General features: G+C 41.3%; 1 protein-coding gene across 1 annotated transcript; it reads left to right on the top strand.

The window, feature by feature from the left end:
* Positions 1-6,451: 6,451 nt before the first annotated feature.
* On the top strand, positions 6,452-17,615 carry sts (steroid sulfatase (microsomal), isozyme S; the record flags this gene model as incomplete). Its single annotated transcript, XM_079236959.1, has 9 exons — positions 6,452-6,603; positions 7,395-7,516; positions 7,819-7,941; positions 9,261-9,672; positions 10,165-10,301; positions 11,463-11,600; positions 16,030-16,189; positions 16,465-16,586; positions 17,005-17,615. The coding sequence occupies 9 exons, from the start codon at positions 6,452-6,454 to the stop codon at positions 17,397-17,399; spliced, it is 1,761 nt and encodes a 586-aa protein (XP_079093085.1). The 3' UTR covers positions 17,400-17,615.
* Positions 17,616-18,854: the final 1,239 nt, after the last annotated feature.

The raw sequence follows: 18,854 nt of genomic DNA, 5'->3' as shown, positions 1-18,854 counted from the left end.
TGCTCCTCTGCGCTGACTACTGTAAATGTAGGCCCCTTTTACGAGTACCTATACATCCCACATCACTTCTAATTGTAACATTGACCTCCAAAGATACTGACCTCACTGAGATTTGATCAGGGTGTTTTGAGCGTTCCTTGCTCCAGATGTAAAATAAATAAGAAGTCTCTCCCTGATTTATTGACACTATGGGTACTTTTAAAAAGCAGCTCAAACCTTCCTGTTAAGATTTGCTATTATTTGTTTTGTTTTTATGTCTTGTGTTTTACGTATTACAGTGTGTAATGTATGTTGTCATGGTGTACTCATAGTACTTCAGATTACATAATTCATGTAAAATGATAACCGAAGCTGTCTGTTGCTATCAGACAAACCCACTAGCAATAACTCACGTTTGACCTCCAAATAAAGTGCTTTAGATATTCTGGATATTCTGTTGGTGTGATAGAACCTGATGGATGATCTGACTATGTGACTTTGTTGTATGATGTCACAATGCTGCCCAGTGAGTGCAGTTTACTAGCATCACTTCATGTATTGTTCTGTCCACCAACCTACCCTGTTGCCCGTAGTGCTATTTTATTTAAAAGTGCCTCACACCAAATGGATCTTATCGACATGCGTCTGATGCCCGAGTCTTCTCTCAGGTCCATAGGTGTTCAATCTACCCAACCTGCAGGAGGCCTTCTTGCTGTGTTCTACAGCCTTTTGTGTTAGAGAAGGCTGACAATGGAATTCTTTGAAAAGGCTTTAAAAGAAGAAAAAGTCTTTAATGCAGCTGATAGTTCAGACGAGAGGGCAATGTTTTTAAGAGCTGTGTCCAGCAGAAACCTGTAGGGATGTGACTCGACTGCTCATGACAAAGCCTAATGGTTGAATTTGTGGCAGATGGGTAGAGGTGTAGTGAAGTGTGGACGGTCTATTATGTGAGCTGCAAGCTGTTAAGTGGTCAGCCTCGTTGCAGCACACTCATTCAGAAACCGATTCAGACACACATTCATGTTGTATTACAAAGAATCTTCCTTTAGCAGAAAGAACACTATGTTGAGCTTCAGCCCTTGGAGTTGTGATCTCAGACGGCAACATGTCATTCAGGATCTCAGATGTCTGCAACGTGACCATTTCATTAAAATGTTGTTGTGTTTTTTGTTACATTATTAGATGCAAACTGAAACTTAAATCGTCTTCGCTTACAAAGCTATAACTCTATAACCTTTGTTTCTATTTTTCAGAAGAGAAGATATATTTTTGGAGACGGTGTCTAAAGGCATATCAAAGGCAACATGATCTGAATGATCACATTCAAAATTCCTGTCGTCAAAAGGCAAGAATGGGGATAACATTCTCTCCTGAGGCATTCATGGTGCTGCATTCAGTTGAGCCCTCGCTTTGGATACACACACACACACTACTTGTTTCTACAGTCATTCCTTAAGACTGAGTCAGGACTTAAAGGGGGTAGCAGAATACATTTGCAGGATTTCTTTCATGCCTTGATAAAGCCTTAAGTAAAAATCATCAGGAACATTCCTTTATGCTCAAATTCACTCTTCTCGCAATTTATAGAAAAAGGCCTACTGTTGTACTAACAGTAAGAAGAAGAAGTCTAAAGATGGTGATTATAGCAACAACAATAGTATTAAGTGAGTAATTAAGATTAGGTACTAATAATAATAACAATAATGATGATCTTTGAGAGATCTGTCTGATTATGTGTGCAACTGCATGTCATATAAAAAGTAGGGATCACTGTTTAAATGATGATGTTGTGGTTGGTGGACGGACAAAGAGAGGCGTTCAGTGAAATCAGTGGGGAATTTAGGAATTAAGGGTTTTGATGAATGGATTATGTCAAAATCAGCTGTCAATAACTTTTACATTGATACATATTTGATAAGTATATGTGTAATATTAATTTGGTCTTGATTTCCAGTTCATGAGGATAGTTTTCTCGGTGATGATTACAGAGAGTAGTTTGTTGGATGGGTTGTTTAGGTTTAATTGGTGTGATCTGTGAAACCCATTTTGAACAGTTTTTCTCGTGTAGTGCACTCTTTGAATATATTTGTATTGAATGAGTGGTGAAGATAGAAAATATGTTTTTGCATATTTGGGGCCATAAGTCGTCACGTTGTATGATCAGTAGGTCTTGCTCCCATTTTTTTTAAAGGGATGATATTGGTAAATCAGATGCTGAGATTGTTTCATAGATATATAATGGAGCACCGTATTATCATCACCTGTAACATCATTTCAAATATTGTTAAAGAACTGCAGAACAGAGCGTCAGTAGTATAGTACATATATCACCAAGTACAATTTCAGTTTTTCATGAAGTTTTTGTGAGTAAAATCGCTGCAGTGAACATGACGTATTGATTGATTATAATATGTATTACATAGAAACAGATACAGCATACAGTACACATATTTAAAACTGCTATCTGATGTGAGAATAGGAGCTCACTGGTCACAATCCTACACTCTGCATTCTTCAGATCACTCACCTGGCAAACCGTGGCCACCTAAGAATTGTGTAAAGTAGCAAAGTCTAGAAATAAAACGAGTAACAGCTTTTGCACAAGCATTCCATATCCTCATGACCATAATGCCATAAGAAAACATTAATAACTAGTGTTCACCTATCAAACTTCCGTTTTTAAAATGATATCCCGGTTACCACTGATTGCCGCAATCATTTTAGAAGTAATCAGTCTGATTGCTGTAAACAAATCAATATTGTGATGCTGATGACACTATCGTATTGCTGCACGATGGAAGCACTGGAACTGTTAAGACTGCATAAACATAAGAATTAAGAGGGACCTAATGTTCAGGGGATGTCTTCATCCACAAGCACTTTAATGTAAAAATAATTCCTTTTCTTGGTCTTCCTCTCAAGAGCAGCCTTCTTTTAACGGCCTCTTTGGATATCAGTTCTTTGAGTGGAGGCTGCAGCCGATTGATCTGATCCATCTCAACATCACTGAAATTTTATCCCAGAGTGACGCTAGATCTCAGATTAAATTGAACTCCCAAGTTTGATCTTTTATTCATTTTCTGATTTACCTGCAGGACAAACAAAGAAAACAATTCCCTGATCTGTCATGTGAGGTTTATGTGAGGGATGCTAACTATGTCTTTATTCATATTAGTACGGTGCACGTGTGCATACAGCTGTTACAGCCCACAGCTGATCTAGCTGTGATCAGCTGATCTACCGTCATCAGAAACAGATGTCCCTTCACATGACGCTTCAGAGGAAAGGTCGGCCGTTTCTCAATACCCAAGTACACAAGTACGGACTTGGGAGTCCAGACTCTCAAAGACAGGAGAATGCAGGACGGTCTTTCTGCAATTGGAACAGCAGCTGACTTGATGACGTCACCACCTCAGCTGTTGTTGTCATGGTTACTCTGATTCTTCACTGTAAAGTATTTTTACAGTCAAACAAAATATGACAACCCTGCTTTTTTTGCACTGGTTTCACAGACATACACATATCATTGTGTGTGTATATATATATATATATATATATATATATATATATATATATATATATATATATATAGTGTTTATAAATATGTATTTTATATAAATACTTATATAGATACACATATAATTGTATGTATTATATATATATATATATATATATATATATATATATATATATATATATATATATATATATATATACACACACATATAATTGCAAACAATTCGGTCAAAAGTAATAAGACACCGCTGTAGTTCAAAGTAAAAGTTAAATTAAAATCTTAAATTATAAACCGCAACCTTTCCTTCAGTCAAACTGATTTAATGTGACTGTGAATAAATAATAATGATTACTTGTTAAATGCTCGAAACAGAAGTATATCTCATGTTTAATCGATACGGAGACATCGGAGCCAGCGGATCATTTCAAAAAGTCCAGTCGGGATCAGGCTGCTCTCGGCGGGCAGCAGAGCGCTGACGGCCCGGTGCTGCGGGGCTCACGGTCCCGCGAGCAGGACCTCAACCCGTCGGCGTATCTTTTTAAGTAGGCCGATTCTTGAGAAAGCGACCACAGATTTGATGCTTAAACAACTAAGTTCTCGCCTCAAAACATCCTAAAATTACATGTTGTGACTCAACAACGGTAGTATTCAGAGAATGTCAACTTTCAGTTGTGAGTTTTCTCATCCGTCATTGTTCCCCGTTTGCTGGTCAGAAATGCATTCTGGGATATTGGCTCTCTCAAGTACGCTCAAGTCTGCTCTGATGCATCCCCGGTAAAATGGGCGGATCAAGTCACATCCGGGCATTTTCACCGTTCTTGGCGAGAAGCGGACTTTTGAATTGGAACAGTACTTGGGCCGCGACTGATGACGTTTCACGAGTCCACGAGAACACGAGTACAGAGAAGAACGCTGATTGAGAAACGGCCGTCGTCTCGTTTCTCGAAAAAACACATTTCCTCTCTCCTCGCATGGTTTCCTTGCGTCTCTCTGATACGCGAGGAAAAGACGCAAGAGGGAAACGTGGATGCACATTATTTTGGATGAGCCCTTAGTATACAGGAAGAGAAGGTAAGTGTAAAACACCTGAGTTCCTTCTCCAATAAGTGACGTTAGAGGCGATCCGGTGGTTAAAGACGAGTCACAGCTCACAATGAGCGATAGTCTGTCTCTGTGTTTAAGTATGACATAGTCTTGATCACGGACTGTACAAACAAACAACAGGCTGTACAAACAACAGGCTCGTTCAAAGAGCTGCGCCTCGCCTGGAATCCAGAGAGAGCAGCGGCAGCAGCAGGAGGCGTTCACAAAAACCTTAGTCAATTCAGACAGTTTTAGGCTGCCTTCAAAGTAAACACAGGAAGTCACAGAAAAAACGAGAAAGACTTCCTGTTAGTTCCGATCTTTAGTCTACTTGTAGTTTACATATTACGTTTGGATTTATTCATATGGGTTTGTAAATATTGATTTATGTAGAAATGTGTGTGTTGCTGCATCCTTTGTTTTTTGTATGTCTACCTGTGAAATACATTACTACTGGTTTTGATGTGTGTTGTATGAATACGATTTTGTATTATCAACCACACAAGATATGTTTTTAGATTAAACCTGAGACTAATCGCTGTTATATTGTGTACGGGCTTTTATTGTGAAGGGGAAAACGGAGAGAGAGGAGATGTTCGAGTGAAGCGTGAGAGAAGAATAAAAGTGGTTGCCGTCTTATGCCAACTAACGGACCATCGTGTTATTTCATTATTATTGTACAGTATAGGCGCAAGATAAACCCTCGGCTACATTGGTAACAAGACGGCAACCACTTTTATTCTTCTCTCCTTCCGTTTTCCCCTTTACAATAAAAGCCTGTACACAATATAATAGCTTACATAAATAGTCGACAATCGAGCATTAAGTATTACAACTACACATAAAATAAAGATTTTCTACAATATGTGGTGTTTGCTGTCAGATCTAAGAGCCAATCAGCTCTCTGTGGCAACAGCCAGGCGTTTCCCATCATGCACTGGGCCACGCAGTCGGTGGGAGCTACTGCGGCGCCTGGCTAAAAAAATCGGTGGCTGCCTCGCTCTCATGAGATTATCGTTGACCACGTGTGCATGACGTCAGAGCAAGTTGGGAAAAAAAGGCATAACCCTCAGTTAAATAGGAACCGTGTGCTGACCTGAGGGCAGACACACCATCACATTCTACAAGCAACTCAAGCTCCTCTCGTTCAGAATGTTGGTCACAATAACTTTAAAGGCAGAAGATCGCTGTTCGATCACCATGTGAAACAAGATGTCAACGTTGATGCATTTTTAATATATATATATATATATATATATAATCATAATCAATCTTTATTTAAAAGGGACCACGTACAGTTAAAACTTAAATGTCACCATTTGATGCACTGTACCAGATTTTAGCTACAGCTAATTCGCATCTGTAGTCTCTTGACAGACCATAACAAACATAAAACAAGAGCAAACTGTACAGGATGAAATACACAATACAACATTATATGGGGGGAGAAGGGCACACAATACAAAGCTACAGTACAGCACATTACATTCACGTAACTTGCGTAATACCGTAGTTATTTCAACCCAAACGCCGATCCATTCCTAAACCTAACAAAGTAGTTTTGTTGGTTAAACCTAACTGAGTTTCCTGTGAAGACGGACGTTTTATTTTGAAAAGACCCAATGCATGTATCGAGCTGACACGTGCTGCTGGACTTTCGTCAGGAAAACACATGGAAAATGAGGAGTCATTTTTGTATCATACACACAGTTCTTGAGGCAGGATTAGTTCTGTCATATAGTTTTTGGAAGAAAAAAATATAGTTATGTAATTGTAAACATCTTTAAAAAATAGTCTGCATGGGCAACATAATAAGTACAACTGTATCCGCATTCGCTGTGATTTCTCCTCTAGTGTCTCTGCTCTGAGAACATGAAGTCCACATGGCTGCCGTCATCTCTGCTGCTGCTCTTCGAGTTGAGCTCTGTGTCTCTTCACAATAGCAGCAAGCCCAACTTTGTTCTGATCATGGTGGATGACCTGGGGATTGGAGACCTGGGCTGCTATGGCAATACAACTCTGAGGTGAAACATGTTGCTCTGTGGGGCTGGGCGGCAGAGTGTTTTAGAGCAACATGTAAACTGTCGACATTTGATTTCCTTTATTCATTTATTTATTTTCATCCAGTTCTCTTCCTAGTTTGGAGTGGCTATGTCTCTCTGACTGCAGTCTTGTCTGCACTAACTTCACTGTGGTCCCAAGGAGGGTGTAAACCTGATACTAACAGTATCCTAACTAATCAGTGGAACCGGTGTCCATTGATTACAGCTAGATAATGAGTGCTTTGTCCCTGTTGCTCACAAAAAAACCCTGTCAACAGTTTTTCACAAGGTCTTTTTCATGGTATATTCTGTGGATTGTCCAAAATAACTAGGAAACTGATTTTGGTTTCTGTACGGATAACTCAAAAATCAAATAAAAAGGTTTGAATCTAAATTATTTTATTTTACGAAACAAAAAGAAGTACCAAAAGCTCGCTGAGATTCATATTATACTTTTTTATCCCTGCTTTGCTGCCTTTTTATTTGATGGGGAAATTATTTGTAATGTTTGTATTTATTAAAATAAGGTATTGAGAAAGTATTGATTTGAAAGTGTTGTCTGTGTGTATTGTAGTGGTTTTGTAGTGACACTAGCACTACACTGTCTGAAACAGGTGAGATTGTTATCCTTTAATAAGAACAGAGCCTTAAACTAAAATTATTATCCCCTAATTTAGCACGATGAAATTTAAATTCCAAGCAGCATTACTTAAAAAAGAACTCTTACATGTGTCTGTCTGGATGCTTTAACCTTCTATGTGACTGATTTGCAGGACCCCCAATATTGACCAGCTGGCACAGGAGGGCGTGAAGCTGACCCACCACATCGCTGCAGCCAGCCTATGCACCCCCAGCAGGGCAGCATTTCTCACAGGACGATATCCGATACGATCAGGCCTGTTCATAGACACCAATGTGAAAAAAAGAGCCTTGACTGACTGACACAATGCCTAATGTTGGTCTGCAGGCTACATCCACAGACACAGAGCTGTTGAACACTGTCAAATCAAAAAGATATTTTCCACTTCCGCAGAAAGCCCATTTAATTAATGACTGAATTATTTACATGGAAGTATTCGATACGGTTCGTATATAGCAAACTGTAGTCCCCCACATCTCAAACAGGTTATCACAGATCTATATTTCCACGTTTCACATGGTATGTGATCTAAACTGTGTATGTTTCCTCTCCAACAGGTATAGCTGGTTATCACAGACCAGGTGTCTTTTTATTTAATGCAGCCTCTGGAGGTCTTCCCAGCCAAGAGGTTACCTTTGCTAATATTGCAAAACAACAGGGCTATGAGACGGCTCTTATTGGTAAATCATAGTTCTTCTTGAGAAGCTCTTGAATGTGGATCTCTGTTATATGCAAAAAGGTTTTCAAATACTTGTTTGACTGGGCTCTCATTGTTGTTTTTCTTCAGTGTGGTTGAATCCTGGGATTTCCATTAGGAACACTGCAATATTCTTCCTTCTGAAATTTAGGAGCAGGAACATATATTAATATTTTATTTTATAATGTGAGAACAATATATTGTTATGTCGTCAAGAGTTTAATAATAGTTTATAGCTAAAATAACCAGGAATGTCAGTTTTTGAATAATACGATACAAATACCATACATTTAAAGATAACTCATCACATATATGGAACAATCAGACTTATCAATAACAGGAGTTTGTTATGGTTAGGCTTGAGTGTACACATACAGCCGACTCGTCTGATCCAGCATTCGGAGCTATACCTATGAAAAATAACTAGAAGTTAATGTTGATGTTTTGTAACATAACTTGCATACTTTGACAATCTATTTCTAAATCTAACTAAGTATTTCACGATGGATAACTAAACCTAACCAAGTAGTTTTGTTTAAAACAGTAACATGCAAAGACGTAAGTTAATTTTGTAAAGGCAGTATGCAGATATAACAAGCGGAAAACGCACAAAAGTAACTTTTTGGAGGATATCCACTCGTGGTAAAAAAAAAAAAACACCACCGAAGGGATGCAGGTGTAGAAGTCTGCACCAAAAAAAAGAGTTGAATCTGCCTCTACTTTGGCTGCAACACAATACTACATCATCCAGCAACATGTTACGGTGGCCAATCCAATAAATGCATTTACACATTCCTGGTTAATTGCATTGTAATATGATCAACGTCCTGTAATTGTACTGTTTACCTCAGTGTCGAATGTGATTGACACTGCGATACCAATCACTACGCCGCACTCCAAATATGTTAACTTCTGTAAACCGGTTTGCAAAAAACCAAGGTGGTGACTGCCGTAATCCCAGATGGTGACGGCCAAATCAACGAATTAGGCTTCAAAACGGTAGTCCACCAACTAATGGTTGACGTCCCGATGACCACGTCCTTTTCTTATATGCACCCTCTGGTTTTGACCCACCCTGATCTCCAGAATTACTATCTAGCTTCACCGCTAACGACATTTCATATTCAAATTTGAATGCCAAACGAATGTAGGTCAGAATGTCTCTAGCCTGGTCATGCAGGACTTTGGCTCTTATAGCAGATGTAAAGTTAAATGTTCTTCCATTGTTATGGAACAGACATTCAGTTATCATGGGCCGTACTCTTTCAATACTTTTGTTTTAATTTCCTTTCTTGTTTTCAGGAAAATGGCACCTCGGACTTAACTGTAAGAGCAGTGATGATCACTGCCACCATCCCAGCATCCATGGCTTCAACTATTTCTTCGGTATCCCAGTAACCAACCTGCGAGACTGCCAGCCTGGACATGGCACAGTTTTTCAGATCCATAAATATGTACCATACAGGACACTAGGCATTGTCCTGGTCACTGCAGCCTCACTCCACTACATCGGCATCATCACCATGCGCAGAGGGCTGATCCTGAGCCTGCTGTCTCTGTTGGCCCTGGTCACAGGTCTGGCAGCAGGATCTATCATGATGATGCCATACCTCAACTGTATTCTCATGAGGAACCACAAAGTTGTGGAGCAGCCATTCACATCTGAAAACCTGACACAGAGGATGACTCATGAGGCAGTGGACTTCCTTGAGAGGTACATTTCAGTTGTATCTGAAAACTAGGTCAGTCTTGTTCATGGTCTTGTTTATTGATCAAAATTGCAATCTTTTTAACAAGGTTAGTTATGATATGCTACACTTAAGAGAGCATGAATCATTAAAAACTAGACAAAAACTGTTTATTTAAAGATAGAGCTGCATCAATTAGTCAATTTATCAATGGCTCAATTGACAGAATAAAAATTGGCAGCTATTTTAATAATAGATTAATTGTTGAAGACATTTTTCATGGAAAGATGGCATAACATGCTGTTTTCAGCCTCTCAAATGTGTAGAGTTCCTGCCTTTCTCTGTTTAATATCATAATATTAAACTGAATATATTTGGGTTTTGGACAAAACAAGAAATGTAAAGACAACACCTTGATTTATGGACTAAACAATTAATCGAATAATAGTATAATCGGTTAGTTGCAGCCCTATTCCAATATATTTATTTATATGCAAGTAATTAAATTGTTTCTGTAGGAACTCGGCCGGCCCTTTCCTCCTGTTTTTCTCTTTCATCCAAGTGCACACAGCCATGTTTGCTTCAGCAGCATTCAGAGGAACGAGCCGTCACGGCATCTATGGGGACGCTGTCCATGAAGTGGACTGGAGTGTAGGTAGGTCAGCAGAGTCTTTATTTAATGAATAATTCTGCTTTTATTTAATATATTTAAAAACTGTAAAATACACTGATTAGATGCGTTAGTTCCAGTTTTAACATCTGTAATATAATCATCAGCCTTCAGATTATGAGACTTGCTACAACACAGCAGAACATTAGCAAAGTAGAGAATACTAAAGTCAGCACAGACTCGGTACGCATCAATGACACAAGTGTGTGGAATTGACAAATGATTTGCTTGTTTGTGTATATGAAATATAAACTCACTTCAATTTAGACATCAGGTGGTTTCTCTCTGCTGTAATTGCTGTTCAGTCTCAAGGACTGCAAGACAAGAACCCACAATGGCCTAATAGTGGCGGCCTCCTTTTCATTGAAAGTGTAATTACCCCAATTATTTAAGCTTGGGGAGTATTTTGTCAGCACAAAGGGGAGGCCATTATTGCTTTGAGTTGCATGGGAGAAGAATTGTTTCTTATTTTTCTTTGCTCATTTCTTTTTACTTTCTTCACTCAGGGCAGCAGGCAGCTGTTATTAGTTGAAAAAGCTCCACCAGCAGCTAAAGATACATATATTGGTTCCCAATTATTTGAATAACCTTCAGGTTGCATAAAACTATTTTACGGTGTGACTCCAAAACAAACTAAAACTGTAACTGACTAGTTTTAAGATAGGTAAAACGCTGATATTCTAATGGAGAGTGTGAGAGACAGAGGGGTGAACAGTTGCTGTGTGTGTGTGTGTGTGTGTGTGTGTGTGTGTGTGTGTGTGTGTGTGTGTGTGTGTGTGTGTGTGTGTGTGTGTGTGTGTGTGTGTGTGTGTGTGTGAGAGAGAGAGACTGAAAAGAAGGGTAGAACCGCAGTTTGCAATAACTCTTTCAATGTACTGTGTACTGGGCTTGTGCTTTTTCAACTGCAGGCACAGCTTGCATTCCATCTATTCTATCTTATTTATATATTTTATTATCTTATTTCACACTTTTCCTATTTTTCTTTATTTTAAAGCTGCATTTCTTGTATGAAAGATTCCATACAAATAGTTTATTATTAGTAGTACATTTCACATAAATGTAGTCATACATAATGTACATGGGTACAAAACCAAACACATGGGTACAGAACCAAACACTAGCAGTGTATATTGTGTCTGTTCTCAGGTCAGATTATGCAGACTCTGGACCGCCTCAAGCTGAGAGAAACCACTCTGGTTTACCTGACTTCAGACCAGGGGGCTCACGTGGAGGAAATCTCTGCCACAGGGGAGGTCAACAGAGGATGGAATGGGATATATAAAGGTATTGCATGATGAGAAACAGAAACATTTTTTTGGGGAGATTTGAAGCTGAAAAGGATTTTTATATTTCAGTCAGGAAGCTAACAGCAAAGTTTTAACCATTCGTTGCAGCAATGCTGCAGTAAACGTCTCAATGTCAGAAATCAGGCAGTAAGGATGCAAAGCTCAGCGTTGTATGCAGACTGAATGAGCACCACTTATTGTGAGACAAACATAATTGGAACTTGTCAATATAAACTGAGCAGCTGAAGGCTCGGGCACCCATGGTACTGAGGTGTGGCTTGGGGATGGATAGCAGTCCAGAAGAAGATGAGCGGAGAGTGCGGGAGAGAGGGAGGGAGGGAGGGAGTGAGTGTATTCCTGAAGGCGGTTGTAAAGGTAAGTGGGGGCTAGACTGTGGAGAGCTTTATAGGTGAGGAGAAGGTTTTTGTAGTCGATGCGGTATTGTACAGGGAGCCAGTGAAGTTGGATGAGTACAGGAGTGATGTGGTCCGATGATTTGGTACAGGTGATCCGGGCGGCTGAGTTCTGAATGATTTGCAGTCTGTTGATGAGTTTGGTGGGGAGTCCGGTGAGGAGGGCATTGCAGTAGTCGATGCGGGATGTGACAAATGAGTGGACCAGGATTTCGGTGCTGGACTGGGTCAGCGATGGGCGGAGTCTGGAGATGTTGCGGAGGTGGAAAAATGCAGTCCGGGTGATGTTTTGAATATGGGGTGCGAATGAAAGGGTGCTGTCCAGAATGACGCCGAGGGTCTTGACTTGGGGGGGAGAAGGGTACAGGGAATCCGTCGATGATGATGGGTGGAGCTGGGGTGTGTAGGGATTTGGTGATGATGGATTTGGAGCCGATGAGCAGGGCCTCAGTTTTATTGCCGTTTAGCTTTAGGAAGTTCCTGCTCATCCAGCTCCGGATGTCATCAAGGCAGGTGATGAGGGAGGTAGGAGGGATGGCAGCTGTTGGTTTAGAGGAGATGTAGACCTGTGTGTCATCGGCGTAGCAGTGAAAATGGATCCCATGGTGACGGAGGAGTGTGCCCAGGGGGAGGAGGTAAATGGTGAAAAGAAGGGGACCCAAGACTGACCCCTGGGGCACTCCCAGTGAAACACCCGAACACCCAGACTTGTGGTTCCTTAGTTGCACGAATTGTTGGCGGTCAATGAGGTATGATTTGAACCAAGAAAGTGCAGCGCCAGTGATTCCAATGCCAGCCAGGCGGTCCAGAAGCAGAGGGTGCGAGATGGTGTCAAATGCTGCGCTGAGGATGAGAATTGTAAGGAGTCCGGAGTCTGCTGCACGGAGGAGGTCGTTGGTGATTTTGACCAGGGCTGTTTCAGTACTATGTTTTGGACGGAAGCCAGATTGGAATGGTTTATGGAGGTTGTTTATGTCAAAGTGGAACTGTATTTGTGCGGCAACCACCCTTTCAAGTGTTTTAGAGATGAAGGGGAGGTTGGAGATGGGCCGGTAATTGTTGAGGACAGCTGGGTCAGCACCGGGTTTTTTCAGGATAGGTGTGATGGCAGCCAGTTTGAGAGTGGGGGGTACAGTACCAGTGGTGAGAGAGGAGTTAATTATGTTGGTGATCATGGGGGAAATGGATGGCAGACAGGCTTTGACAAGGGAGGTGGAAGAGGATCGAGCTGACAGGTGGTGGTTTTGGCTTTATGGATGAGTTCCGAGATGGTGTGTTCTGATACTGGGGTGAAGTCGGAGAGGAAGCTGATGAGAGGTAGGCCAGTGGAGATCATCCAGGGTGGATTGTTTGAGGAGATACAAGATAAGGCCAGTTGTTGGTGAATGGTGTTGATTTTAGAGCTGAAAAAGTCCAGGAAGGCAGTGCACTGTTCAGTGGAGATATCTGGAGGGAGGGTTTTAGGAGGCTGAAGTAAGTGGCTGACTGTTGAGAAGAGGACTCTGCTGTTGCCTGTACCAGTGTTGATTAGGTTGGAATAGTGTGAAGATTTAGCAGTGGTGAGGGCTTTCTTGTAGTGATGAAGGTGGTCCAAGTACATTTGGCTGTGTACCGTGAGACCAGTCTTTTTGTAGAGTCGCTCCAGTCGACGGCCAGTAGCTTTGAGCTGGCGGAGCTACGGTGTGAACCAGGGAGCAGTGTGAGTAAATGAGACTGAGCGACTTTTCAGGGAGGCCAGGATGATGAGGGCAGAGGAGAGGAAATTATTGTAGTGAATTACAAGGTCAGCCAGGGAGGATGCTGGGGGAGGGCTGGGGTAAGAGCTGATAAGGGTGGAGAGATCTGTGGTGTCGATATGTTTAATGTTTCTGAAGGAGATGGTCCGTTGTTCTTTGGCTTTGTGTAGTTGGGTATGAATGTCAAAAAGTACAGCTTTGTGGTCTGAAATGGGGAAATCAATGACATCAATGTTAGTGGGAGTGATGTCAGTACAACAGACTAAGTCGAGTATATGACCTTTGTTATGGGTTGGGAGGTTGACATATTGTATAATACCGAGACAGTCCAGGAGTGATGTGAAGTCTTTAGCAAAGATACTAGATGGGTTATCAATGTGGATGTTGAAATCGCCGAGGAGGATAACCGTGGGGGACATTGCACATACAGATGTTAGTAGTGATGAGAATTCAAAAGAGGAGTGATGGGGGGTTGTGACAGCAGTGACTCTGATGTTATCACGGTGAAGGAGAGCGAGAACACCCCCCCTCCCAGTAGCACGGGATTTACTAATAAAAGAAAAACCCAGTGGGACAGCCTCATTAAACTGGGAGAAGTCATTTGGCTGTTATGAATGCGGCGTCACCATATTTTATATTATCTTGTTTATTTTATATTCACATGGAAAATACTTTATAAGTGAGATCAAATACAATGAATTTAGGGAGAGTTAACAGGCTATCTCATTCGTTTAACTTCCTCTCAGCCATATAAACGCTATGTATGCTAGCCTTTCATTTTAGACTCAGGCCCAATCCCAATCTCCACCCTTAAGGACTCACGGACCTTGAGGCGCGCTCCCGCTAAATCCTTGAAGGTTTAGTTCTGTCCCACTGTCACATCGTAGAGTGCTTGAGTCTCTCAGACATTTTGACACCGTTATGAATCCTTTCCGTAAGTCAGCATTAGATGCCGACTTTGCCTAAGGGAATTATCCACAATGCATAGCAATGTGACATTAAACACGCAGTTCCCAATGGAAGAATGGAGACGTTAAAAAAAGGTAAACAAAGAGGCACGTGGGCGTTCAGCCCGATAAAATACCTTTACACTATAACATTACGGATTAAAGATGGAACATAAAAACACGTGAATAATGCAAGCAGAAATTATATATATATATGTATATATATATATATATATATATATATATAATATTTCATTTCATTCATCAAACATTTCGTTTTGACAAAAACAAGTAAATAGATCATTTGAAATGATTTCTCATCTCGTGAGGAAAACGTTCAAATCAGTGAATAAAAAGTCTAAAATAAATACACAATTGTACACAATATATTTTTTATGTAATCACCTGATATGTTGCAGCAAAGTGCTGTCCCATTCATATATACACCATCAAGCCCTCACAGCCTCTCCCACTCAACCACTTAGCAGCTGACGTCAGTGAGTCCCTTAGGGTTCAGGGTTTGACAGTTTAGGGGGGACATTAGGATTGGGCCTCAGTTGGTAGTTAGGCTACAATTACCAGAACAATACAACAACTCTGGCTCCCTCATTTGGCTCAAAGGTGTACTACAGATATAAATGTTGAATAACAGACTATGAAATAAATGCTGGAAATTTTCTTGTCCACCCTCATAAATACAATCTCCAAATGTGGGTCCCTCCCTACCCAGTCTTTGGGCGAGGAAACCATTTTTACAAAGGCGCCAAATCATGGAATTACAACGAGGCCCCAATCAAAGACTTTTTCCTCATCGATTAAAATTGGGAGAGAGGCTACAAACCATTACTCTGTAATTAGTACCATATTGCATAATTCAAACCAGGCAACTTTCAAGAAAATTATTATTTGGACAGACCTCTAAAATACATTTTTACTATTCATAACAAATCTAGACTATGAATAAAGTATTGTAATCAAAATAAGAATAATTACATTCTTCAGGTGTCAGACTAGTGGTGAACTGGTTTGTCCTGAGAGACTCAGCAACCGACTTTAGCAGTAACAGTCAATGATTTAACATTGACTGTTACCCAAAGGGTCATCGTGTAGATTCAGATTGATGTTATCTTTCTGTTTGAACTGAGCAGACCTGATTGAAAGCGCAGTGAGAGTTTTGTAAGGCAGCCCCTGTCTGCTATGATTTTAATCCCGGCAAGTGACCAGTGTTACGAAGCAAGTTGTTCCTCAAGTTATCAACTCCACAGTGAGACCAGTGTTGCTGGATCACAACTGCTTTAATTACTTTGTGTTCTCTTATTCCCTCTGAGCAGCAGGGAAGTCCACAAATTGGGAGGGAGGGATCCGGGTCCCGGGAATTCTGCGTTGGCCAGGGAACCTCCCCAGTGGCCGACAGGTAGACGAGCCCACCAGCAACATGGACCTGTATCCTACGGTGGTGAAGCTGAGCGGCGTTTCAGTCCCAGAGGACCGGTGAGGCTGCACAGCAGTGAGGCAGCACCACTTCTTCATGCCAGTCAAAAGAAGTGCATCCTGAAATCTAGGTCACATTTAAAAAACAGAGAGGCAGGGGGAGCCCGAGTGATCCTCTGAGCTCACTGTGAAGGAGATCCAGGGAACATGCAGAGGGGGTATTTATGGAGATCCAGAGGCTTTGATCAGAGAGTTTCATCTGCTGTTGTGGTTCACATCAAAGAGACGTGTCCTAAATATGATTTAATGTTGACCTCCTGTCCTCTGGTCTTTAGGGAGATAGATGGTCATGACCTCATGGATTTGCTTCGCGGAAGAGTTGAAAGGTCGACCCACACATTTCTGTTCCATTATTGCAACATCTACTTGAACGCAGTCCGATGGCATCCCAAAAACAGTAAGTCCAAATAATCTCCCAATCAGAAGGTAACTTCACATACATGCTGAGACATCATAGAATTGTAATTTGAAAAGAGAGCATGCAACCGCAGTCATGTGTGAGAATTGATGAAAATGATTGTTCATATCAATCATTTTCAAGACACAATTTTTGTTTTATTTCTCCCAGTAGCTGTCGGTTTCAGTTCATTTCTGCACACAGTGAAATATAACTTGCTGATCCATTGTTCATCATATTTTATAGTAATTACAATACAATAGCATTACATTACAATAAACATCTGAGACATGCTTCGACGACAAGCAAGCAAACCAGAATCATTCAAAAGGTTTCTATTCAGGTTGATTATGTATCTGCAGAATATTTAACTCTGTGCAAGAAGTTTCATTTTGTGGTTTTATTTATATATCTTCAGGTAGCTCAGTGTGGAAAGCGTTTTACTTCACACCAAACTTCTACCCGGAGAATGAGACGGCCTGTTTCCACACACATGCCTGCTTCTGCTCATCGGACTATGTGACCTACCACAATCCTCCGCTGCTCTTTGATCTTACGAGGGACCCGTCAGAGACCACACCGCTGACTCCCGACACAGAGCCGGCCTTTCACTCCATCCTGGCTGTGATGGAGGAGGCTGTGGAGGCACATCAGAGGTCGGTGAAGCCTGTGGAGAGCCAGATGTCGACATGGAACCTGGTTTGGAAGCCCTGGCTGCAGCCCTGCTGTTCCACGCTCGCACAGCTCTGTCAGTGCCAGCAGGACGAAGAGGGCGTAGTGGGGGCTACAACAGAGGATCCCTTCAGCGGTTAACCAGCAATTTTTGTCACAACCTTGGGTCCCATTTATACAACTTTGGCCACATGTGCATACATATGGACAAAGTTATAGATTTTATTTTTGCTACCTAATTTGCATCCCATTTGGCTTAGGTTCGGATCGACATGTGGCACAAATTTCAACCAAATTTAGAAGGGGTGGGGTCATGTGCCATTACATATTTTGCAACAGAAGAGATGATGTAATTAAAAGCGCAGTTATTCTCAATTAACTGAATCACTAGAATCTGTTAATTAAAAGGACTTGTTAAAAATGATTCGTTCACAGAATCCGTCAGTGCTTGACTGAAGCTCCAACTGCAGGAAGGCAGACTCGCTGATCTGAAATGCGGCAGAACGTTCAGTTCACCTCACTAACTAGTGAACTCAAAACAGAGAATGTACTTGCATAAGGATACCATTTGCAAACTGGAAGCTGAAGTCCTTCCCTATTATGTTCAGCCTATATTTTTTCGACACCTAATTATTTGATAAAATATTTGGTACTACGTCCTACTTCAAGACATGGAAGGGAGGGTATGAGCGACTCACTCAGGGCTCACAATCACTGCTGTACTATGTTCAGTAAACAAGTCACTGTTCCCTTCCCTACCCCAAACAGTTAAAAGCAATGGTAAATGGGAGAAAAGTGTGCAAGAAAGGGTTTAGAGGTTGAGCCATTGTCTTCCAATCAGAAGATTGGAGGTTCGATCCCGGCTCCTCCAGTCCACATGTCGAAGAGTCCTTTGGCAAGACACTAGACCAAACATTACATTTACAATTGTAGTTATGTGGCACGTTCTCTAGTCTTGCATAGCCAGACCAACCTCCACCGCGCTGTGTCAGCACAGTCATTTGGGTATGGGGGGGAAAAAAACACTCTAGCTCAGCGGTTCCCAAACTTTTTAGGCCACGCACCCCCTTCTACATCCCGACCGGGTTCACGCACCCCCAATCCCCCACACCTTAAAAAAAAAACGCAACAGAGCCTATTTATAGCCGCATAAAATCGGACCAATGCAAGAACTGTTTGCTCGCGCGTGGCGTTTGTTACAAGATTTAGTCCGCTGTATACATTTCAGTTACACAAGGCGTCACTTTTAAAGAGCAATAAGGGGCCGTTTACACCAGACGCGACTCTCAAAAACGCGTCGCTAGCAAAACCATTGTTTTCCTATGGAAAGGCGCGCCTTTCATGCGCGCTTTTTAAATGCCGCGCGACGCGTTTTTCGAGCGTTTTTTCGGCGCGCTTAAAAGTTGAAATATTCTCAACTTTAAGCGCCTTCCGCGGAGTCGCACAGCTCAAACGCACAGCTCCCTGGATGGCGAGGACACAGGCTCAGAGGCAGATTGCATTTCACATTTATTTACTTAAACACAGTAAGCCACGTAAAGAACAAAGAGTGGCACATGCATAGGCTCAGAAACAGATATAAATAAAAAAGGAGGA

The sequence above is a fragment of the Taurulus bubalis genome, assembly GCF_910589615.1.
Source record: "Taurulus bubalis genome assembly, chromosome: 21".
Taxonomy (NCBI): Eukaryota; Metazoa; Chordata; class Actinopteri; order Perciformes; family Cottidae; genus Taurulus; species Taurulus bubalis.
This window is presented reverse-complemented; position numbering and strand designations above follow the sequence as displayed.